General features: G+C 37.0%; 1 protein-coding gene and 1 long non-coding RNA gene across 5 annotated transcripts; both read right to left on the minus strand.

The window, feature by feature from the left end:
- Positions 1-3,915: 3,915 nt before the first annotated feature.
- LOC149616727 (uncharacterized) lies at positions 3,916-6,086 on the minus strand. 3 transcript variants are annotated; one of them, XR_016375860.1, is made up of 8 exons: positions 5,966-6,086; positions 5,816-5,892; positions 5,539-5,611; positions 5,302-5,466; positions 5,068-5,236; positions 4,768-4,981; positions 4,379-4,697; positions 3,916-4,251 (listed from the first exon to the last, which is right to left on the minus strand). XR_016375860.1 is itself a non-coding variant. In XM_089856539.1 (7 exons), the coding sequence occupies exons 2-6, from the start codon at positions 5,818-5,820 to the stop codon at positions 4,776-4,778; spliced, it is 618 nt and encodes a 205-aa protein (XP_089712665.1). In that variant the 5' UTR covers positions 5,821-5,892; positions 5,966-6,086; the 3' UTR covers positions 3,916-4,697; positions 4,768-4,775. The 3 variants fall into 3 exon arrangements, 1 of the variants encoding a protein (XP_089712665.1); XR_016375859.1 differs by having other exon boundaries at positions 3,916-4,321; XM_089856539.1 differs by having other exon boundaries at positions 3,916-4,697.
- On the minus strand, positions 6,076-16,305 carry LOC149616728 (uncharacterized). Of its 2 annotated transcripts, XR_016375861.1 has the most exons (8): positions 15,631-16,305; positions 15,474-15,551; positions 15,363-15,405; positions 15,250-15,305; positions 12,435-12,593; positions 12,103-12,188; positions 12,008-12,039; positions 6,076-7,876 (listed from the first exon to the last, which is right to left on the minus strand). It is a non-coding gene; the product is annotated as an uncharacterized LOC149616728 (long non-coding RNA). The 2 variants fall into 2 exon arrangements; XR_016375862.1 differs by lacking the exons at positions 15,250-15,305; positions 15,363-15,405; positions 15,474-15,551; positions 15,631-16,305 and having other exon boundaries at positions 12,435-13,319.
- Positions 16,306-17,787: the final 1,482 nt, after the last annotated feature.

The following is a 17,787-nucleotide window of genomic DNA, read 5'->3' on the forward strand; positions in this document are numbered from 1 at the left end:
CATTAACAATTTCCAGCCAGTATCTTATGGTGGCGCCCTTGGAAATATCTCTCGTAAAGCCCGTATATCGGCTATTTACTATCAGAGACTCTAGAATAGACCGTTTCATTAATTGCAGAAGAGAAGCAACCACCACAGGGACCGTACGGGGCCACCATCTTGGGTTATTGCCCTAGCGCCAAGAAACATTGCTAGAGACTGTGTAAGTTGGGTAGTCAGTCTCCCGCAAGTAATTAATGGAATGCTCTATTGCTTTTCTTTTTCCGAAGAACTTTCAGTTAGCTGGTCTTGAGCAGATTCATTTAATATGAAACAGTCCATTATTAAGTCTATGCCGTTCTTTGCGCATTTGTAATTATACTTTTGATACTTATAATAATAAACTCAGCATTTAAATTCGCATCAAACCTTTTTTTATAATTTTTTATATTCAAAATTGATTTAGTAAGGTATTGGCATTTAGTTCCCTTAGCCACCAATGCGGGCCAGGGTTGGTAAGATTTTTAATATATTGTATATGAAAAATAAATGAAAGAAGGATTAATCATAAAAGATTCACATAAAAGGCATTGTTACCCAGTATGAATGAAACCTCCATTCCTCTAGTCACGCTTAAGATTATGATAAAGAAACTACTGTCGAATTAAAAAAAACCCACCAGACAGGTAGAGGCAGAAGTGAATGTTTATATCCTGGGAAGTATAAGACTAATGTACGGACCAGTTCAACAAAATTGATTTTCGTGAAAAGGAACAAAAATTCCCATCTCACAAACGAAATGTAATTAACCTGTTGAAAAAATCACACAAGTGGAGAATATAGACTGTTTAGCTAAGTGACATGTTCGAAGTGTTTCTAGTAGAAATGTCGGTTGTTATAATGCTGATAGCCGGATTTCGGTTACACCGAATTTTTTACCTTCGGTGTAACCGAGCGATTATATCCTGATAATTTAACCTGTTTTCAGTTAAACTTGTTTTTTACTTTAGGTTTAACCAAACGATAATAACCGGTTTCGGTTACACCTGTTTATTTTTTTTACCTTCGGTTTAACCAAGTGATTTAAAGCTTACAAAGAACCACTTTTCGGTCAAAAACCGGTATATCGGCTTTAGCATAGAGTTGACACTTTAACCTTGACCAATGCATAAAGGAATACGTATTTCCTCTTTATTACGTTTTCCACTGCGATTTTTAAGATGTAATAAAAAGGCATTAGTTTGTAGTGTTGTTGTTTTTCTCGTTGTTTGCAATTTAAAAGAACAACCGGTTTAAATCGTGGAAAAATATATCGAAAAACCCGGTTAACCGAACCTAACAAGAACCAGTTTTCGGCATAACCGGCCGGTTTTTGACATCCCTTGTTTCGAGGGTGTCGCCTCTTTTCGCACGGTTTTATTTTTCACACCTTAAAACCTATAGCCCGTTTCCGCACACTTTTTCAAAACCCATTTCTGCACAGTTTGCAAAAAAAAATTATTTTCTTGATGAAAACATTTAAAAAAAACCTTAAATTTATGCTGCTGGCCCATTGGACTGAAAATGGCCAATATGTGAGGTTTTATGATTATAAAATCGATGCTATTTAATGATAGGTTTATTTTAAATGCAGATTTTACAAACGGAATTAAAAAAATGCTCCTTTACTTCAATCTTTTAACAAAAACACACTTGGTTTAATGCTTACGTCTATCAATACACTTTTCTATTTCGATAGTGATATTGCAATGGTCAAATCACAAGTTTGCATGCCTCTATTGTAGCATAACCTAACCTAACCAAACCTAACCTAACCTAACCCTAAACGAACCGAACCTTAACCTAATCAACAAGGAAATAAAAATGTTTTATTTGCAAACTGTGCGGAAATGGGTTATGGTAAAAAATGGTGAACTAAAATTTCAATGTAAAAACTGTGCGGAAATGGGCCATAAAAAGCGTGCGGAATTTGACTATGATTCTCGAAAATTGTGCGGAAATGGCCATCCTCGGTTTCGGGCTATTGTCGGCTATAAGTAAACAGTGGTTTTGTTTTGTGACACTTCTTTGAGAGAAATACACGAGAGTTTGACCACCAGATCACACAAATCACAGGCCAGGGTTAAGAACTTCGATAGATCCACTCATCTGCAGGGTGCAAGCCGTGCAAATCAGTTCAGCTCAAAATGTGAAAAGAACCGTAGATGGCTAGGAAATCGGAACTAATAAACAAGCTGGCTAACAGAGGTGGTTTAGACTATGCTCTTAGTCTTATACTTCTCAGGATATAAGTCAAAAGTTTCTGGTAGATGCTTTATAGTACAGATGATTTGGGGGAATCGTCAAGCCGTCTCGAGACCCCTTTCCTTATCTTTATTATGCGACTTTATATATTAATTTTGCTCTGATGATGAGAAATAAGGATGGTTATTATATCACTATAAAAAATAATGAACCCTTGTCCTTAGTGCGAATATAGTTATAGATGCCGATACTATACGGTTAAGTTCTTATAAGGATCAATCACAAGCCATAAAGAATCAAAATTGAGAACAAAAAGGTTACCAACTCGCGACTTTAAGTGAACATCAGACGGCGTGAGAACTAAAAAACCAATTATGCAATTTGATTTACATCAAAAATAGTGCATTAGGTGACTTGAGCTTTCTCGTTGTTAAAATTTGAATTACTATTTTTATGTTTAAATTTAAGTTTCTACAATTCTTTATTTGAAAGCAAGTATTAGAAGTCGGGATGGAGAACGGTTAGTATTTACTTCAGTCCGACTCATAGCCCAGTATAGAGCCCTTCCCTCCAACACGTAACAAAAATTTTAAATTATCTTATTGGCTCACTTATACTACGTTTTGATGACGTTTCTGACGGCGATAAGGCGAAAAATACGTAATTCTTTTTAACCTCTGTCGCTATGACCCAACTCTTCTTTCATACACCCCCCCCCCGGGCCCGGGGAAGAGGGGTCCGGGATTTTGACGTGCACCCAGATTACTCGCGATCGCGTTCAAGCAGCCTTGCTCTAACCTCTTGAGCTTATTTATAATTTAGAATATCCCTCGTTTCTAACATAGATCACGAGGCCAAACGTGATCCCTTAAGAAGGAAATACAAAAGGGTAAATTAAAAATGACGGTTAGAGGCTCACACCTGAGTAGTACTATTTAAAAATAGCGAACGAAACATCTTCATCTTCTACACACTAGGTCGAACTAATAACCCGTCGTATGTATGTATGTATACGATGTGGCTAAAAACCAGATTTTTTTTCAGTTATAGAAAGAAAACGACATTAAGGTTTGTATGTTTTCCAACATTATTTGCTTAAGACGGCTATTTACGTACAAGTGCGTTGTGGTAGATATTATATGTCAGGCTTTATTATTTTGCATTGTTCTTATGTTCCTAAAATGAAGGGGGATGTCAGGGATTTCAATCTGTTAATTTAACATGATCTCCGTGTTAAGCCTTTGATACAATTATATCCTAAAATTTTGAGAAGAAAATTCAATATCAGAAACAAAAGCGGGTGATTAACTAATTATCATTACAAAATTAAAGGGTAACTGAAAGTTGGTTTATATTTCTGTTCGTCCTTTCCAAGATTAGAGCTCGGCATTATCTATCCATTATCCACAAATTGGTGGATAACCGATTATTTGTAAACAAAGTTGTGGATTATAATACGATTTAACATGTAAGTTTTGTGGATAATTTTCCAGTATGGATAAAGATAAAATAACGTGGATAATGGATAGATAATGCCGAGCTCTATCCAAGATGACCGCCGACTGGGAAATATCGCTCTTGGTGATTAACTACAGCATTTCAAAGTCACATCGCAGCAATGTGTAGTGGTTTGCGCTGGAGTTGACAAATCAGTCAGTTCGAAATTGTACTTATGTGAACTGCATTCGTATATATTAGAAATTTTTTATTAATGCAAGGTTGAATTCTTTTTTAATTTATTTTACAATTAAGTGGGAATTTTCTTTTATCGTAATGCTAGCGTAAGTACATTTTTACCATTTACCAAATTATAGTGCATTTAAAATCGCGTAATATGTGGATGGCGTTTAAAAGTGGAGAAACTTTTTGATTTTTCGCAAAATTGGACTAAGCAAAGTGGTTGAAGATGATTTCGGTGATGACGGCGAACACTGCCCCTGACAACAGCAAGAAGAGCAAGTAGAAAGGAACGAAGACGCTACTGAGGTCCAAATCAGTCGTGCTTTTCAACGGTCTCTTCCAACTGATCTGTTCAATCGAGTATTGGCTTTGAAATTCGAGATATTTGAAAACTTTCGTTTCGAACAAAGTTCCAAAGCTTAAACAAAAACATTCGTCAAGCCTATAATCAGTTTGCTAAAAAATTAGTACAGACCTCAGTTTAAGATTTTCGTGTATTTGTGGTGAGCTTCTCAACCAAGAGGTGTTGAAAATGCATTGTAAGTATTCTAAGCTAATTACGTGCTTCGAAATAAAAGACCTCCGTTTTCCGCCAACAAATTTTTACTCTCGGGATGAGTTGTCAAGAAATCTCCCATTATCCAAGTCAACAAGATGTCCTCTGAGATTAGAGCTTTTTCCCCCAAAAGAATCGAAAGATATCCATCAAGTGTCAAAAAATCCAGACCACTACCTAAAATTTTCTCGTGATCGAGCGCGTCTAGCCATTTCTTAACAACTGGGTCCAGGGTTGGCTATAATACGCAAAAACGCACAAATGACGTCGGAAGCTTAGAGAAACTTATCACAGAAACGCCTATTCACCAAATATTTTAGATAGTCGAAATAGCTTTCATTGAGCACCTTGGTGGAATTCCCGATTTGATCAAGTCCGGTAGGGTGTCGATGCAATTGTAACTTTCCGTCGTGAACTCCGTCCGCAAATAACAACCCAAGAAAAACAGAATGAAAGTCACTCCGATCAGCCACGACGAAGAGAGCAAACGACGAGTAATGTGCGGCAAAACGGAGGGAATCGCTATATAGGGAACATAATTATATCTGATTAAAGCGGCAGCCGCAATTTTTGTTATGGGAACACAATCTCTGGTAATAATTGCTTACGTTCGGCGCACAAGAGCGACGAGTTCTCCCAGACATTTTCCAGGGTTTCTTGGGCCATTTTCTTGGTTACTCTCTTGATAGGCAACGATTTGTATTTGTTAGTTACGATGGAGTGAAAGACGAGCAAAAGTGACAGAAGAACCAAGGTAGACACAATTAAAGTCACCACCTAATTGAACCAGATATGGAAATCAATGAACCAGATATTGAGTTGATTGTTATTGCAAAGTTTACTGGAGTGTCCATATTTAAGAAGGACAATGAAGTGGACGTGACTTTCTTCGGGGCGGTGGACACGATGATCGCCCTGGCAGTTTCTAAGACCGGAGACGGACTGAAACGTTCCTGTCGGCCATCGAAAAATGAGCGTATCTTGGGTATCGTGACAATATTTGCATTCTTAAACAAGAATAAAAGTTATTAAAAAATTTACATCTGTAGACTTAAATTATGGTCTAATCTTTCACTTACGTTGAAAAAATCAGGCGCAGTGCATAATTTAAAAACATCAATAAAACCCACTTTATGTCCTTCGAAAATTGGCCTAAAACCATAAGTTTATAAACGTGCATAAGTCAGCAGTCAATGCATTTTGTTACTTGATGCGCGATTAGTTGTTTTTGACTAAGATTGAAATGTAGTTTTTTTACGAAAATTGGTTCCTCTTTCAATCGTTTAAAATTTATAATAATCGCCAGAAACCGTTACTCAGTTACTAGAATTTAATTCAAAGTAGTATGAAAAATACTTCATGTTGAGGGATCGTTTCAAATAATCCGCAACGGTTTCGAAAATTATCGCTTGGCTTTTAATCTCCCACGATTCCTGACAAGAAATATGTAAGTTTTATTGCCCAAAAATTCATCTGAGACTCGGATGTCAGTGTTGATAAACTCACTTTATACGTCGTCACATTTATAGGAGTCTCTTGGGCGTACCTATAATAATTGATTAATGTTTAAATCGTCGATATAATTGAAGATCTGAAAATTCAAATTCTAGGTACTTGTATTTAAAATATCGACCATTTCCCAGAAATTCAAATTCTGTTGGCGCCATTTTGGAATCCAAGTAAATACTATAGCATGAAAAAAGAAGTAACAAGCTTCGTCTGTAATCGTTAATAATTGAACAGAAGATTTTGTACTTGCCTTTGAGTCCAGTTTTGGCATCAGGTCTAGTGCTTAAAATTATGAACTGTTTCTTCTTTTATGACATCTGATTGCGATATCTTTCCCGCAAAATCGTCAACAGTTCATTGAACGTCGTATTTACTTTCAATTATTAAATCTGATCCGATAAGGTGATAATTTTCATCCGACCTAGCGCTATCTGAACGATTTCTAATCTTACATCTGTTTAGATATCTTTATAATTTTACAGATATCTGTGTTTAACTTTATACACTGATTATATATATATACAACCTTTCCAGTACACATGAAAACCTTCAATTATTTATTTAAGACAGAGATACAGAGATTCATGTAATTTTAGAAGCAGGAAGAGAACAGGGTACTTTTGCGGGCGTCAAAGTCACCGATACCCTTCCTCGAAACGGGGGGGGGTATGTATGAAGAGGCTGGTCATTGCGACGGAGGTAAAAAGCAACGATGAATTTTTGGCCGTCTCCGTCAGCAACGTCATCAACATGTACTTTTAAGTGTTAGTCACCAAAAATTGCTATTTTTAAAACTAAAAGGTTTTAATCCCATCTGAAAGATCAAATCTTTCTGATTCAGAATATCTATTTATATAATGCATTATAATTTTCCAAATATTATTAAAACCCCGGCTTTCTGAACCTACTCGCAGAATTTTTTCAAACTATTTTCACAGTTGAATACTCCATATACCCCTGGTGACGTCACGATTCGAGCGCGCGTGAGTACGCGGCACGCGTGACTCCGCAAGTCCTATTTTTTTTTATTGATAGGTGGTGCTTTCAAAGTGATCGAATTTGACGCGCGCGCGATGTTTAAAAACTAGGCTTAGCTCTCGTAATGAAATCTGTCTCGCGCTGGTCAAACTCTTATGACGTCACCAGGGGTATATTTATAATTCCGTTTAAGTGAGGTATGTGAAATATCAATTTTCTTTTTCATATTACAAAATGAATAAATTTCTATAAGACTTTTTACCTTGGATGTACTGTTATTATAACCCAATTGATGTTTTAAAACGAAAATTAGCCACTTTGCTAAAAACGTGGCACTAACACTTTAAGTGAGCCAGTTATATAATTTAAAAGTTTCGTTACGAGTTGAAGGGATTGGATCTATACTGGGCTATGAGTAGGACTGAAGTAAATACTAACCTTTCTTCATTCCTGCTAATAAAACTACACGGATCCTTGGTCAGGACTAATCACTGTGTTTTGATAAATCATAGCCCCCCTCTCGCGCGCGCGATAAGTTCTTTCTATCTTTATTAAATAGGTGGAACAAATTACACTGGCAACCAGTGTTGTGATTTTGAATAAATTGATGTCACACAAATAATTGCCCGCTCCTAGGGAAAAGTCTTACCTCGTACCTAGTGATGTGAAATTAACGGATATTTTAAAAACGGTAATTTACGCAATTACTGATTCAAATTTTGGGAAAACAAAAATTACTGTTCATCACCAAATTTAGTAATTTATATTTTACGTGCTTACAGTAAATTGAATTTTAACAACGTTGAATTGTGAGCACTATATAAGGTTCTTTACATGATTTTACGGCTTTTGTTATCAAGTCGACAGCCGTGGCCTTTCTAATCCGATCTTTAACTATCGATTTATAGTGCTGGCTGGCGACTGGCGAGTCTATTTGGAAATAAATACAGTACTAGTTGATCACTTAAATAGAAAATGAACTTTTAGCGCGTAATGAGCCCTAGACCAAAATAAAAGGGCACTAGCATGTGCGTGTAACTACTTGGTCCGGCTTTCAAGTAAACACTACTTAAGTGACTAACAATATAAGGATGTATGAACCACTATTTTAAGGCTAGTACTCTTCGTTTCACTCCCAGAGCGCAAAAATAAAATTACGGAAATTTGCTAAATTACCACCGGTAATTTACGGACGGTAAATTACCGACTCACATCTCTACTAGTACTAAGTCAATTGTTTGGGAAAATAAACTGAACAGTTTCCCTCGATATCCAACCTACAACAAATATACAATTTTGTCGATTTTTATATTTATGTATATGTGATATGAATACATTTGAAGCGTATAAATTCTTAAAAGGTATTAATCCGAAACTACGACCGATGCCACAGATATCTGTTTCAAATGACTACAATCTCGTTTTTATCTCAGATATGATGTGATCCGAATGTGTATCTGAAAAAGGCATCTGATCTGAACAGAAAATAGCCCTCAACTGTTTAACTGATAGCTGAAGTCAAGCAAACATATTTGATCTGTTCGGATCACAAATCAGATAACTGTGTTCGGTTTAAAGCACTAGCTCCGGTCCATATTACTTGTTTGCATTGTACCGTCTTTCTCCAAGACCTTGTCGTCTGCTAGCTTTTTTATTTTTATTTTTATTATTATTATTATTTTGGGACACCTAAGCAAGGAAACTTTAACATGGGATCATCCGCCATTAAAATCCTGGTCCATTATATATGGATGTGAATACAGATGAAATATTTCACATTAAGCCATATTATCATTTTATGACACCATTATTTCTAAAGTATAATTAAACTATAGACTATCATATTGCACGGATGTTACGCCATAATTGATTATTCAATATAATAGCTTAAACAACACATGGTTGTTTTTTTTAACCTCAGGGCCAGTAAAAAACAACAGCTACGTGATAGAGAGCCACGAAATTGAAATCGAACTTTCAGAGAAACCATTATTGGGCATAGAAAATTATAATTCGGTGAATTTAGCCTTAAGGTAGAAGTGTAGTCAAAAAAGGCATTGTTGAAATATAAGGAAAAAAAATAATTGAACCTTTTAGCGCGAAAATCGTTGGAGCGAAGACGCTCTAACGGCTCGTGCTTGCCACGTGCCGTAGCTTATGAAAAACACGTGATGTGTGACGTGCCGACAGGCGAAATACCGCGGCGCGTCAACACCCCCAAAAGCGAGCGAACATTTGGAATTGTATTAATAGTTGATCATTTAAAGTAAACTATCATGGTACTCGCATATAAGCTCCATTGACACAGTTAAAGGAAAAGTTCAGGGATCATTATGCCTTAAAAAAACGGCTATTTTCTAAATATAAAAGGAAAATTAAAAAAAAATACCTCTTATTACAAAATAATTAACATTTAATTAGTCTTAGAAACGTAAACTACTGCGCCACCATTGGTTTAGTGGCGTCTGCTAGCCAGAACCTCTTACCCCTACGCTATTGGTTGAATTCTTACAGGCTGAGAGAGGTAAGTGTAAGATGTTTGATTCAGCAGACGCCAATGGCGGCGCAGTAGTCCTGGTTTTTAAGACTAAAAAATCCCAATTATTTTGAAATAAGAAGAGATAATTTAAGAACTTGTTAACGTCGGATATGAGAACTTTGCATTTCCACAATCTAATTAAATTTATTGGTGATTTTCTTAGTTTCGTCCACTAACAACAGTCTATTAGCTTATTTGGGGGCGGCAGTGCTTTGATTATCTAGGAAAACTGAGATAATAGCGAGTTTAAGCATCCCCTAAACGCGTACGTGTAGCTACCTTCCACAGTGCATTAGACCAATGCATTGCCAAAGGTGGCTACACGTACGCGTATAGGGGATGCTTAAACTCTCTATTGGTACCATTGAATTAAGGTTCTCGAATGTTAATGATTTCTTGATATGGTTTCTCCTTTAGCCCCGTTATGTAACTGTCAATAGCATAAACAAAATGATATGAAAACATCCACAGTCAAAATTGTATTTATAACTAGAAAATGCCTGTACTTGAGGGGCTTGGCATCCATGATTAGCTCTCTATATCTACGTATTCACTAAACACAAAATAGACTAAAACCCCAACCTGGTGAAATATTTGCATGATGTAGTATTTAGAGACATTTAATTACAAAATTTTGAATAAAATATGTTTAATTAGGGCTTAATCATAAAGCTTAAATGTTACAAACTTAGAATAGACCATTTCGGAAATTACCAACACACAGGGGCGAGGCCGTCATAGAGTAATGGCAGTACTACGTATGCAAACGTCATACCCTTCTATCTCTTAGCTCAGTGTCATCCCCCTACTGGGCGCGTACAGTGGTCCCCCTTACAAGAGTTCGCCCAGCTGGAGGGATACATAGTCTACGCCCCTCTCTACCGCCACTAGTCTATTGGGGTATTCTGCCTCTCGCCAAGAAACTTCGCCAGCCTCCCGCGTGTAGTGAGCTCGGGCCAGAGTTTTCAATCCATTATCCACAAATTAGTGGATTACCGATTATTTATAAACGAAGTTGTGGATATAATACGATTTAATATGCAAGTTCTGTGGATAAATTTCGAGAACAGATGAAGATAAAATGACATGGATAATGGATAGATAATGCCGAGCTCTAGCTCGGGCTCCGTCTGGCGTTGCTTCTTGGCGCGAGGGAGAATACCCCAATGGTAGCCTCACGCCTTTTGTTGGTTTCTCCAAATACAATTTGCGAAATGGTCTACAGGACGTTCTTAACATGCTTCACGGCAAGGGGTTTGTGAACCCAACGTTGAGAAACTCGACCAAACCATTCTAAATCCTTCCCTATAGTGTGTCTGATATCAACCATGCCGTTTTATCAAAAACCGGTAAGGAATAAAGAACAAACTGAAAAATATATTCTGCCCTTCTTCTAAGAATCAACTTCTGATACTAGCACATCGAGTAGGCTATAGGTCTAATATTAAAAATAGCTTAGTCATATTTCACTTTGGGCGTCAGGTGGCGTGCATTACCGCTCGGATAAGAGCTCATTTGTGGTTTTCACTCTCCCCTAAATTCATTTGGTCGGTCGTGGTAGGCGGAGGGCAATTTTTTAGGTTTATTTTTTAAGCGGTAAAATGCGCTCTGACTGACGAAAGAGCAAATTAAAATAGCATAAGGGAGATGATCTCTTGAAAGGTTGCCTTTTGACTCCTCGGACATCTGTCATTTTCATGGGGCCCAACGCGTGCCTGAGTTAATTGGACGCTTGCGCTTTATGGTCTCTTTCTCCTTCTAAGTATAGAGTTTCATATCGCCCACTCGTGCTAGGCCTAGGGGTGGATTTCCCAAATATTCTTTTTTTTTTAAAAAGAAATCGTAATTACACATGGAAAATTTCAATAATATTCAGGTTTTGTGGTTGTAACGGAGTACTTCTGATGTAAGTCCGTAACTTAGCGTAAATAAGTTACTGATGTAAATTGAGATGGTAATCAGAATCTGGTAATTTATAAATAATATCACAAATTTATAAGATATGTTCCATAAGTTTGACATTTCCTACACTTCGTAATGCTAGAGACTTACTGGGATCTAGTTCCAGAATGACGCGAGAACACGCGGTTTTGCAGTACATGTTCCTATTTAGTCTGTAATAAGCCTTTGAAAGCGCCTCACCAGGTGTCGTTTTACGAGAATCTATGACGTTTCACCTGCGTCACTTCATGACAAGCTCTCAGTAACCAGTGGCAAACTTATGGAACATATCTTATGAACTTAAGATAATATTCTGTCAATTATTTTACTATTTTCTACTAAAATTCGAAATGTAAACCTTAATTTACTTTAAATTACCAACTAAACTACATATTAATTTTACCAATATTTACTTGCCATAATTTTACCGTTGAAATTAAGACCTCGGCCTTTGTGTCTTTTTGTACTTAATTAACTACCTAGTTTTCGTTAAATGTCACTAAAGAAGCAGAAATCTTGACCATAAGGTAAATTATTTTGCCAGGACCGCATGCATTAAGAAATTATTTAATTTGACTTACACTTCCTTTCATGACCTACCTTCGATAAATTTCTATAAAAGTCACGCTTTTTTATAATAAAGATCCTTATTATATTATTATCGATTTATAATTACCGTCGATACTGGAAAGAAAGTCCCTCGAATGTTCCCGTTATCATAGAGACGAAAGTTTGCATAGTTTGAGAAATAGCACACGTCATCTGGTCCAAAACCACTTTATTAAATACTTGGACCCGTTTTTAAATTGCAAATCTACATGAAAACTAAAGGGGGACCAGTTCTAAGAACCAGTTTATTATTTTGGACATAGGGGGTCACTGGTCCCAAAGACAAGTTGAAAAAGATTCTTAATTCCCAGACTGCAATGTCCCTTCGTTTATTGATGTATGTGGTTTTACCAGCTAACATAGTTTAAATACTTCATTTCCACAAGAAGGCCAGCTTACTTTGTGGATAAAATAGCCTTCACTTTTGTCCCACGAAGTCCCGGCATCCTTGTGTAAGTGGTATGGATCCTCCTAGTATACTAAATAATTTACATCCAATGTAAATTACTGTTTATTCCAGGCATTTGACCTTGATGTTAAGTTTTATTATCTCTTATGCTGAAATAAAGAAACATAAAAAAGAATCATATGGTCTGCCAAGCGAGAAAATGTTCTCTTAACACTGTCTATAATCTAGATTGTAGAAAAATAAAAAATAAAACTTTTCTTTAGAAAATAATCTTCGCTCAAGACATAATAATTAAGCCGATAAACCATTAGGCTACAAGTCGTTTTTCCCCAATTTTTTACTAGCGAAAACACAAAATCTAGTCTAGCCAAAGAAAAAAAATTCTTTTCAATTCGATTTTACGAACTTTTATCTTAAGCTCTGAAATACAAATGTTTGGACCGAAAAAAGGTTAAATACACTAGTGGCTTGGTCTAGACAAGAACCGTGCTCGAGTGGCTGTAGTCTGCTATAAAAAATCGTTCTACTCGTTCTAATACGCAGTCAATTGGCATTTGTGACTGAAATTAAGTATTGTTATTCACAGTGTCAAGAAGTTTACACCCAATATCTTGGAAGAAACGTGTTGATAGACCATGAGAGGCGACGATAATCCTCTTCGATGTAAAAAAGGGGTAGGAAATCCTCAGTATCGAGACATAAGAGGGGGTTGACCCACTGCTGTTTCTGAGCATTCTCTGGAGCCAAAACGCCTTGAGCGCAGGCGCCGAAAAGCGAGATAGAAGACACAGTTTTACCCCTTGTCTTTCTCTCTTAGTTACATCGAAGTGGTTTATTAATAAGAATTCCCTTGAAGATGATATGCTAATGGTAAACACCGCCATCTGAAGAACGTTTCCGGAAAAATTTTTCTTGCTCATCAAAAGCGTTCAGAGCCTTTTAGTATAGAGGGCAGCTAAACGCTACGGCCCTACCGAAACGTATGAGAGGCCAACAAATAAATCGCCTGATTGCGGCTTTCTCCTGTTATACCGGCTTCAAACTCCAACGCCACCTACCGATCAGTCAGTGATAATCCCAATCGAGGACACAATTTCATTTTGTTATTTACCTGCAGAGAAACCAACCCACAACGGTGATGTTGCTATCCTAGGTTTTTGCCCTCGCGTCAAAAGGCAACGCCAGACGGAGTGCCAGTTCACTACGACTGGTAGTCTAGCAAACTCGAACTGCTTCATGGCACGAGGGAAATAAGAAGGCGGCCCCACGCTAGCTATGGCTGCGTTCAGTAACGCTCAACGGAGGCTACGTTGAATGCGCATTCGCCACTGAACGATTTTCGAAACTTCCGGTTTGACGTCACGATTGTAAGCGAAGAGGCATCGAAGTCATCGGCTGTAAGAGCCGATTACTTCGTTGAGCAACGCAATTTGCGTATCAGCAATGGCGGAAACTTATCTCCCTGAAGGATTTCGAGAAGTTAATTTGACGGGTAATTTCGGAAATGATTATAAAATCGGTGTAGCAGCGACTGAATGAGAAAGAATGATGTCCAATAGTATTTTATGAAATTTTTTCGATTATATCTATGAAGCTTAAAAGGTTATTGGGTTTTAAAGCTTAAGCCTTGGCTAAGTTACTGGTCAGAGTTTTGCCCCTTATGGGGGTTAGTAGGCCCCCGCATATCCATTTCCAAGAACAGTAAAGTTGCCAAAAACCGTTCAGTAGCCTAATACGTCACATGACGTCACGTTAATCAACGGAGCTCAACGCGTTTGGTCTCCGTTGAGCGTTACTGAACGCACCCATGTTTCCTTCTCTACGGAAATAATGGCATTTTCCATTTTGATGCTTCGATAGATCATTCCATTAATGCCATTGGAGAAGCAAACACCACAGGTGCGGAGCCGCTATCGAAGCCTATTTACCTCGTGCCGAGAAGCACCGATAGAGGTCGTGCGAGTTGGCAAACCTTTATCGTGTAGTGAACTCGGGCTTCGTCTGGTGTTGCCTCTTAGCGCGACGGAAATAGCCGCCGCTGTGCATTGGTTTCTCTTCAAGTATATAATGGAATGGTCTATTACTACATCGAACCTCAGACCACCTAACCCATGGAAAGGCAAAGCCATGTTATTATACCCGCGTTAACAAATGACAATCGCCAAATGTCCCGTAAAGAAAAATTCGTCTGTAATGGTTCGGGATATTTTTTAGCCAAGGCTTAATATGTTAAACAATACCAAAGTGATATTTACAAAAACTAACTTGATAGATCGTTTAGGAATCGTTAATGGAAGAGAGTGGCTAAAATAAATAACGAAATTCAAGTCACTTTTATAATTTGGTCAGATTTTCTCCCCATATCTATGGCGCGAATTTTACTAAGGTGTCGTTAAAAACTTTCAACATCCGCCGCCACAACGCTAGTGTCAGGCGTTGCTCTAAGCAAACCTAGCTCCCTATTCAATTGCCTGTCCATGGGTTAGGTGGTCTAAGATCGAACTGAATCTAGCTCGAAATATTCGTGTAAAACTGCGAATACATTATCATCTTAGTTCATGTTTAGAGTTGACGTTTTTAGGTGAACAAATGAATCCATGTTTCAAATTAAAAAACTCCAGCCCAAAAACCCCACGGGTTTTAATGCGTGTAATTTTACCCACCATGAAAAACCCACATAATAAAACCCATCACTAAGATCTTCAATTTTGATTAATTTGAATGCTAGAATTATTTTATTTTAAAGATAGTTTAAGATATTTCTTAAATATTTGTTCTTTCAACTTCAAAAGCATTATTTGATACCTCTCAACTATATGAGTTTCGTCGGTGAGAAGTCAGTCACCCTATGACTCTGCCAGCTGAATAAATAAATAATTACATATATGTAAATGATTTATTACTAAGTGGTTACGTACCGTTTAAATACAGCAAACAACAGACTAGTATTTTGATACATCTCTACGAAATGCAAAGATTCCTGGTTGAATAACTTCAAAATTTAAATGTTTTCAACAAAAATGACTCACAGTTCTTAAAAAGTCTGTGACTCACAGCTAAAATATTATATTCGAAATTTGTTTACATAAATTGCATGTTTATAGACACTAGGGAAAAAATAAAAATCGATACATTTCGTATGAAAACATAGCAAAATCTTTGCCAACAATACAATCAATATATTACCGAGAATGGAGAGGCAAACGATCTTATTATATTAATGAAGTCATTGACTTGGGAAAGACTTCATAATAAAAAGGCTTGTTTTGAATAGATTCTTGGAAAAACCAATGTAGTAAACAAGTCTACGGAACTGTATGCTAATTTTATGTTTTCTTAGAACTTCAAGATAATATTTGGTACCGAAGTACTAGACCTAAGCATGGTTATATACTATAAAAATAATCATACTGGATTATATGCATTTAGAAACGACATAAGTTTATAAGATATATTCTGTAAGTGTGAAATTTATTATAAGCTGTAATGCTTCTATCTTACTGAGAGCTAGCTCAAGAATTTCGTGAGCATTTCGCCTCAACGGCGTTTCAAGTTCGTCACTCCATCTTTTAGTAAACAATTAGTGACCAATATTGGGAAAAAATATTTCAATTGGTGTCATATACACGGTGTTTGATAAATCAGCCAAAAATTAAGGAGGATGTTCTTTGTTTGATGCCAGGGATAGATTTAAGTTTAGAAGGAGGAATGGAGAACGGTATTTACTTCAGTCCGACTCACAGCCCAGTATAGAGCCCCTCCCTCCTACACGTAAAGAAAATTTCAAATTATCTTATTGGCTCACTTAAACTATGTCATTTTATCTTTATCCATGCTCGAAAATTATCCACAGAACTTCCATGTTAATTATATCCACAAATTTATATATCAATAATCAGTAATTTAGTTTGTGGATAATGGATAGAAAATGCCGAGCTCTACCTGTATAAGAATTTATTGCAGAGCAGTTAATAATCATTAAACAATTAAAATTTATATAACATTTATAATTAATAATGTCAAGAAACATTATTTTACTAATATTCTAACTAAAACTTCATTTGATACTATTTCGCAATTAATTAAGAGAAATTAATATCCGTTTGCAAATTTAGTGAAGTTTCCAAATTCGATATAGTGAAATTTGCTAAAAACAGTTGATGACTTACTTCTGTACCGAAGAGTAGCAACGTCATCTATCGTATAGTCGGTGCCACGCGGTGAGTCATCAACTGCATGTAGGATTACCCGAGTGTAACGCCTCCCCCCTGTGGCTCCAGGTTCTCTCGTGGCCTTCGAATCAATCCACAGCTCGCGTACAAAGCAGTAATTTCCTTAGAAATCACGTCATCAAAACTTCGGTTTAATGCCAAGAGGAATTATCTTCTAGGTGCGTTGAAGTTATTTCCTTTTGTAATGTTGATGGTTTAAGAAGATAGACAAAACTTCAATTTAACGAGTGATGACTGGCGTCGATGCTTAAGAGGGCAAATTTTAGGTCAAACACGATTTTGATGATGAAGCGGAACAGATTTGCTTAAAACTTCATTTGAAATAGTGAATTTTAAAGATTGCCGTTTCTGATTATGATGTTATGTTAAGAATTGTTGGATTTCTTTTATCGACAAAGGACTTTGACGTACCATTTAGTTGTTTTAGAGTTCAATGTTGGGAGCCCATATCTCCGTAACTGAATATTTTAGACCACATGTTCTTCGACACTTTCCAATCAATTTGAGTCAAAGAACACACCCGTTAAGTTATGGCAGACTTATCAGAAGCACCCTGTTTGTTAACAGTACTCAACATAATATCTCACCAGTCTCGACTGATACTGTTTATCGCAAGCTGCAAACTGAACTTTCTCGACCTGCAGAAATTAATTTATGATTAACTAGGAATTATTACATTTATTTACATTACATGTTAATTAAGGTAGCTCTAAAAAATGTAATGCCCTAAAATATTAGTAGAGTATTTAAAGAACGATGTGAAATATTTTTGGCTTACTTACGTTTGTTCGCAAGAGCACTTAATTATTGTAGTGATCTATTACGTAATTCGTGACCAGGCACTGGAACAGTGCCTGACTGATGCAGTCGCGTAGCGGTTATCGCTTTCGCCTCGCAGCAAGAGGGTCTCCGGTTCGACTCCGAACTATGACACCGGGTGAAACATAGTGGGATCAAAAGCTTCTGCATAGAGTTGGCAAGTTCCCTCCCCACGTGATACCGTTAGACAGGAGTTTTCCTCCACGGCCTTACCAGGTTTCCTACCCATGAAAACTTGCTATGGTTAACGGACTAACGGTAATAGTTAGAATAGGACGCTTTCTGTTAGCTG

Source organism: Phalangium opilio, unplaced genomic scaffold (genome assembly GCF_054372755.1).
Source record: "Phalangium opilio isolate 3A_F unplaced genomic scaffold, DU_Popi_V2 ptg000217l_1, whole genome shotgun sequence".
Taxonomy (NCBI): domain Eukaryota; kingdom Metazoa; phylum Arthropoda; class Arachnida; order Opiliones; family Phalangiidae; genus Phalangium; species Phalangium opilio.

Excerpts from the sequence above, each read along its gene's own strand:
- LOC149616727 (XM_089856539.1), bottom strand. Across the intron at positions 5,467-5,538 it reads CTGCGCCTGATTTTTTCAAC|AATGCAAATATTGTCACGAT; the intron begins GTAAGTGAAAGA and ends TTCTTGTTTAAG. Across the intron at positions 5,237-5,301 it reads TCTTAAATATGGACACTCCA|GTGGTGACTTTAATTGTGTC; the intron begins GTAAACTTTGCA and ends TGGTTCAATTAG.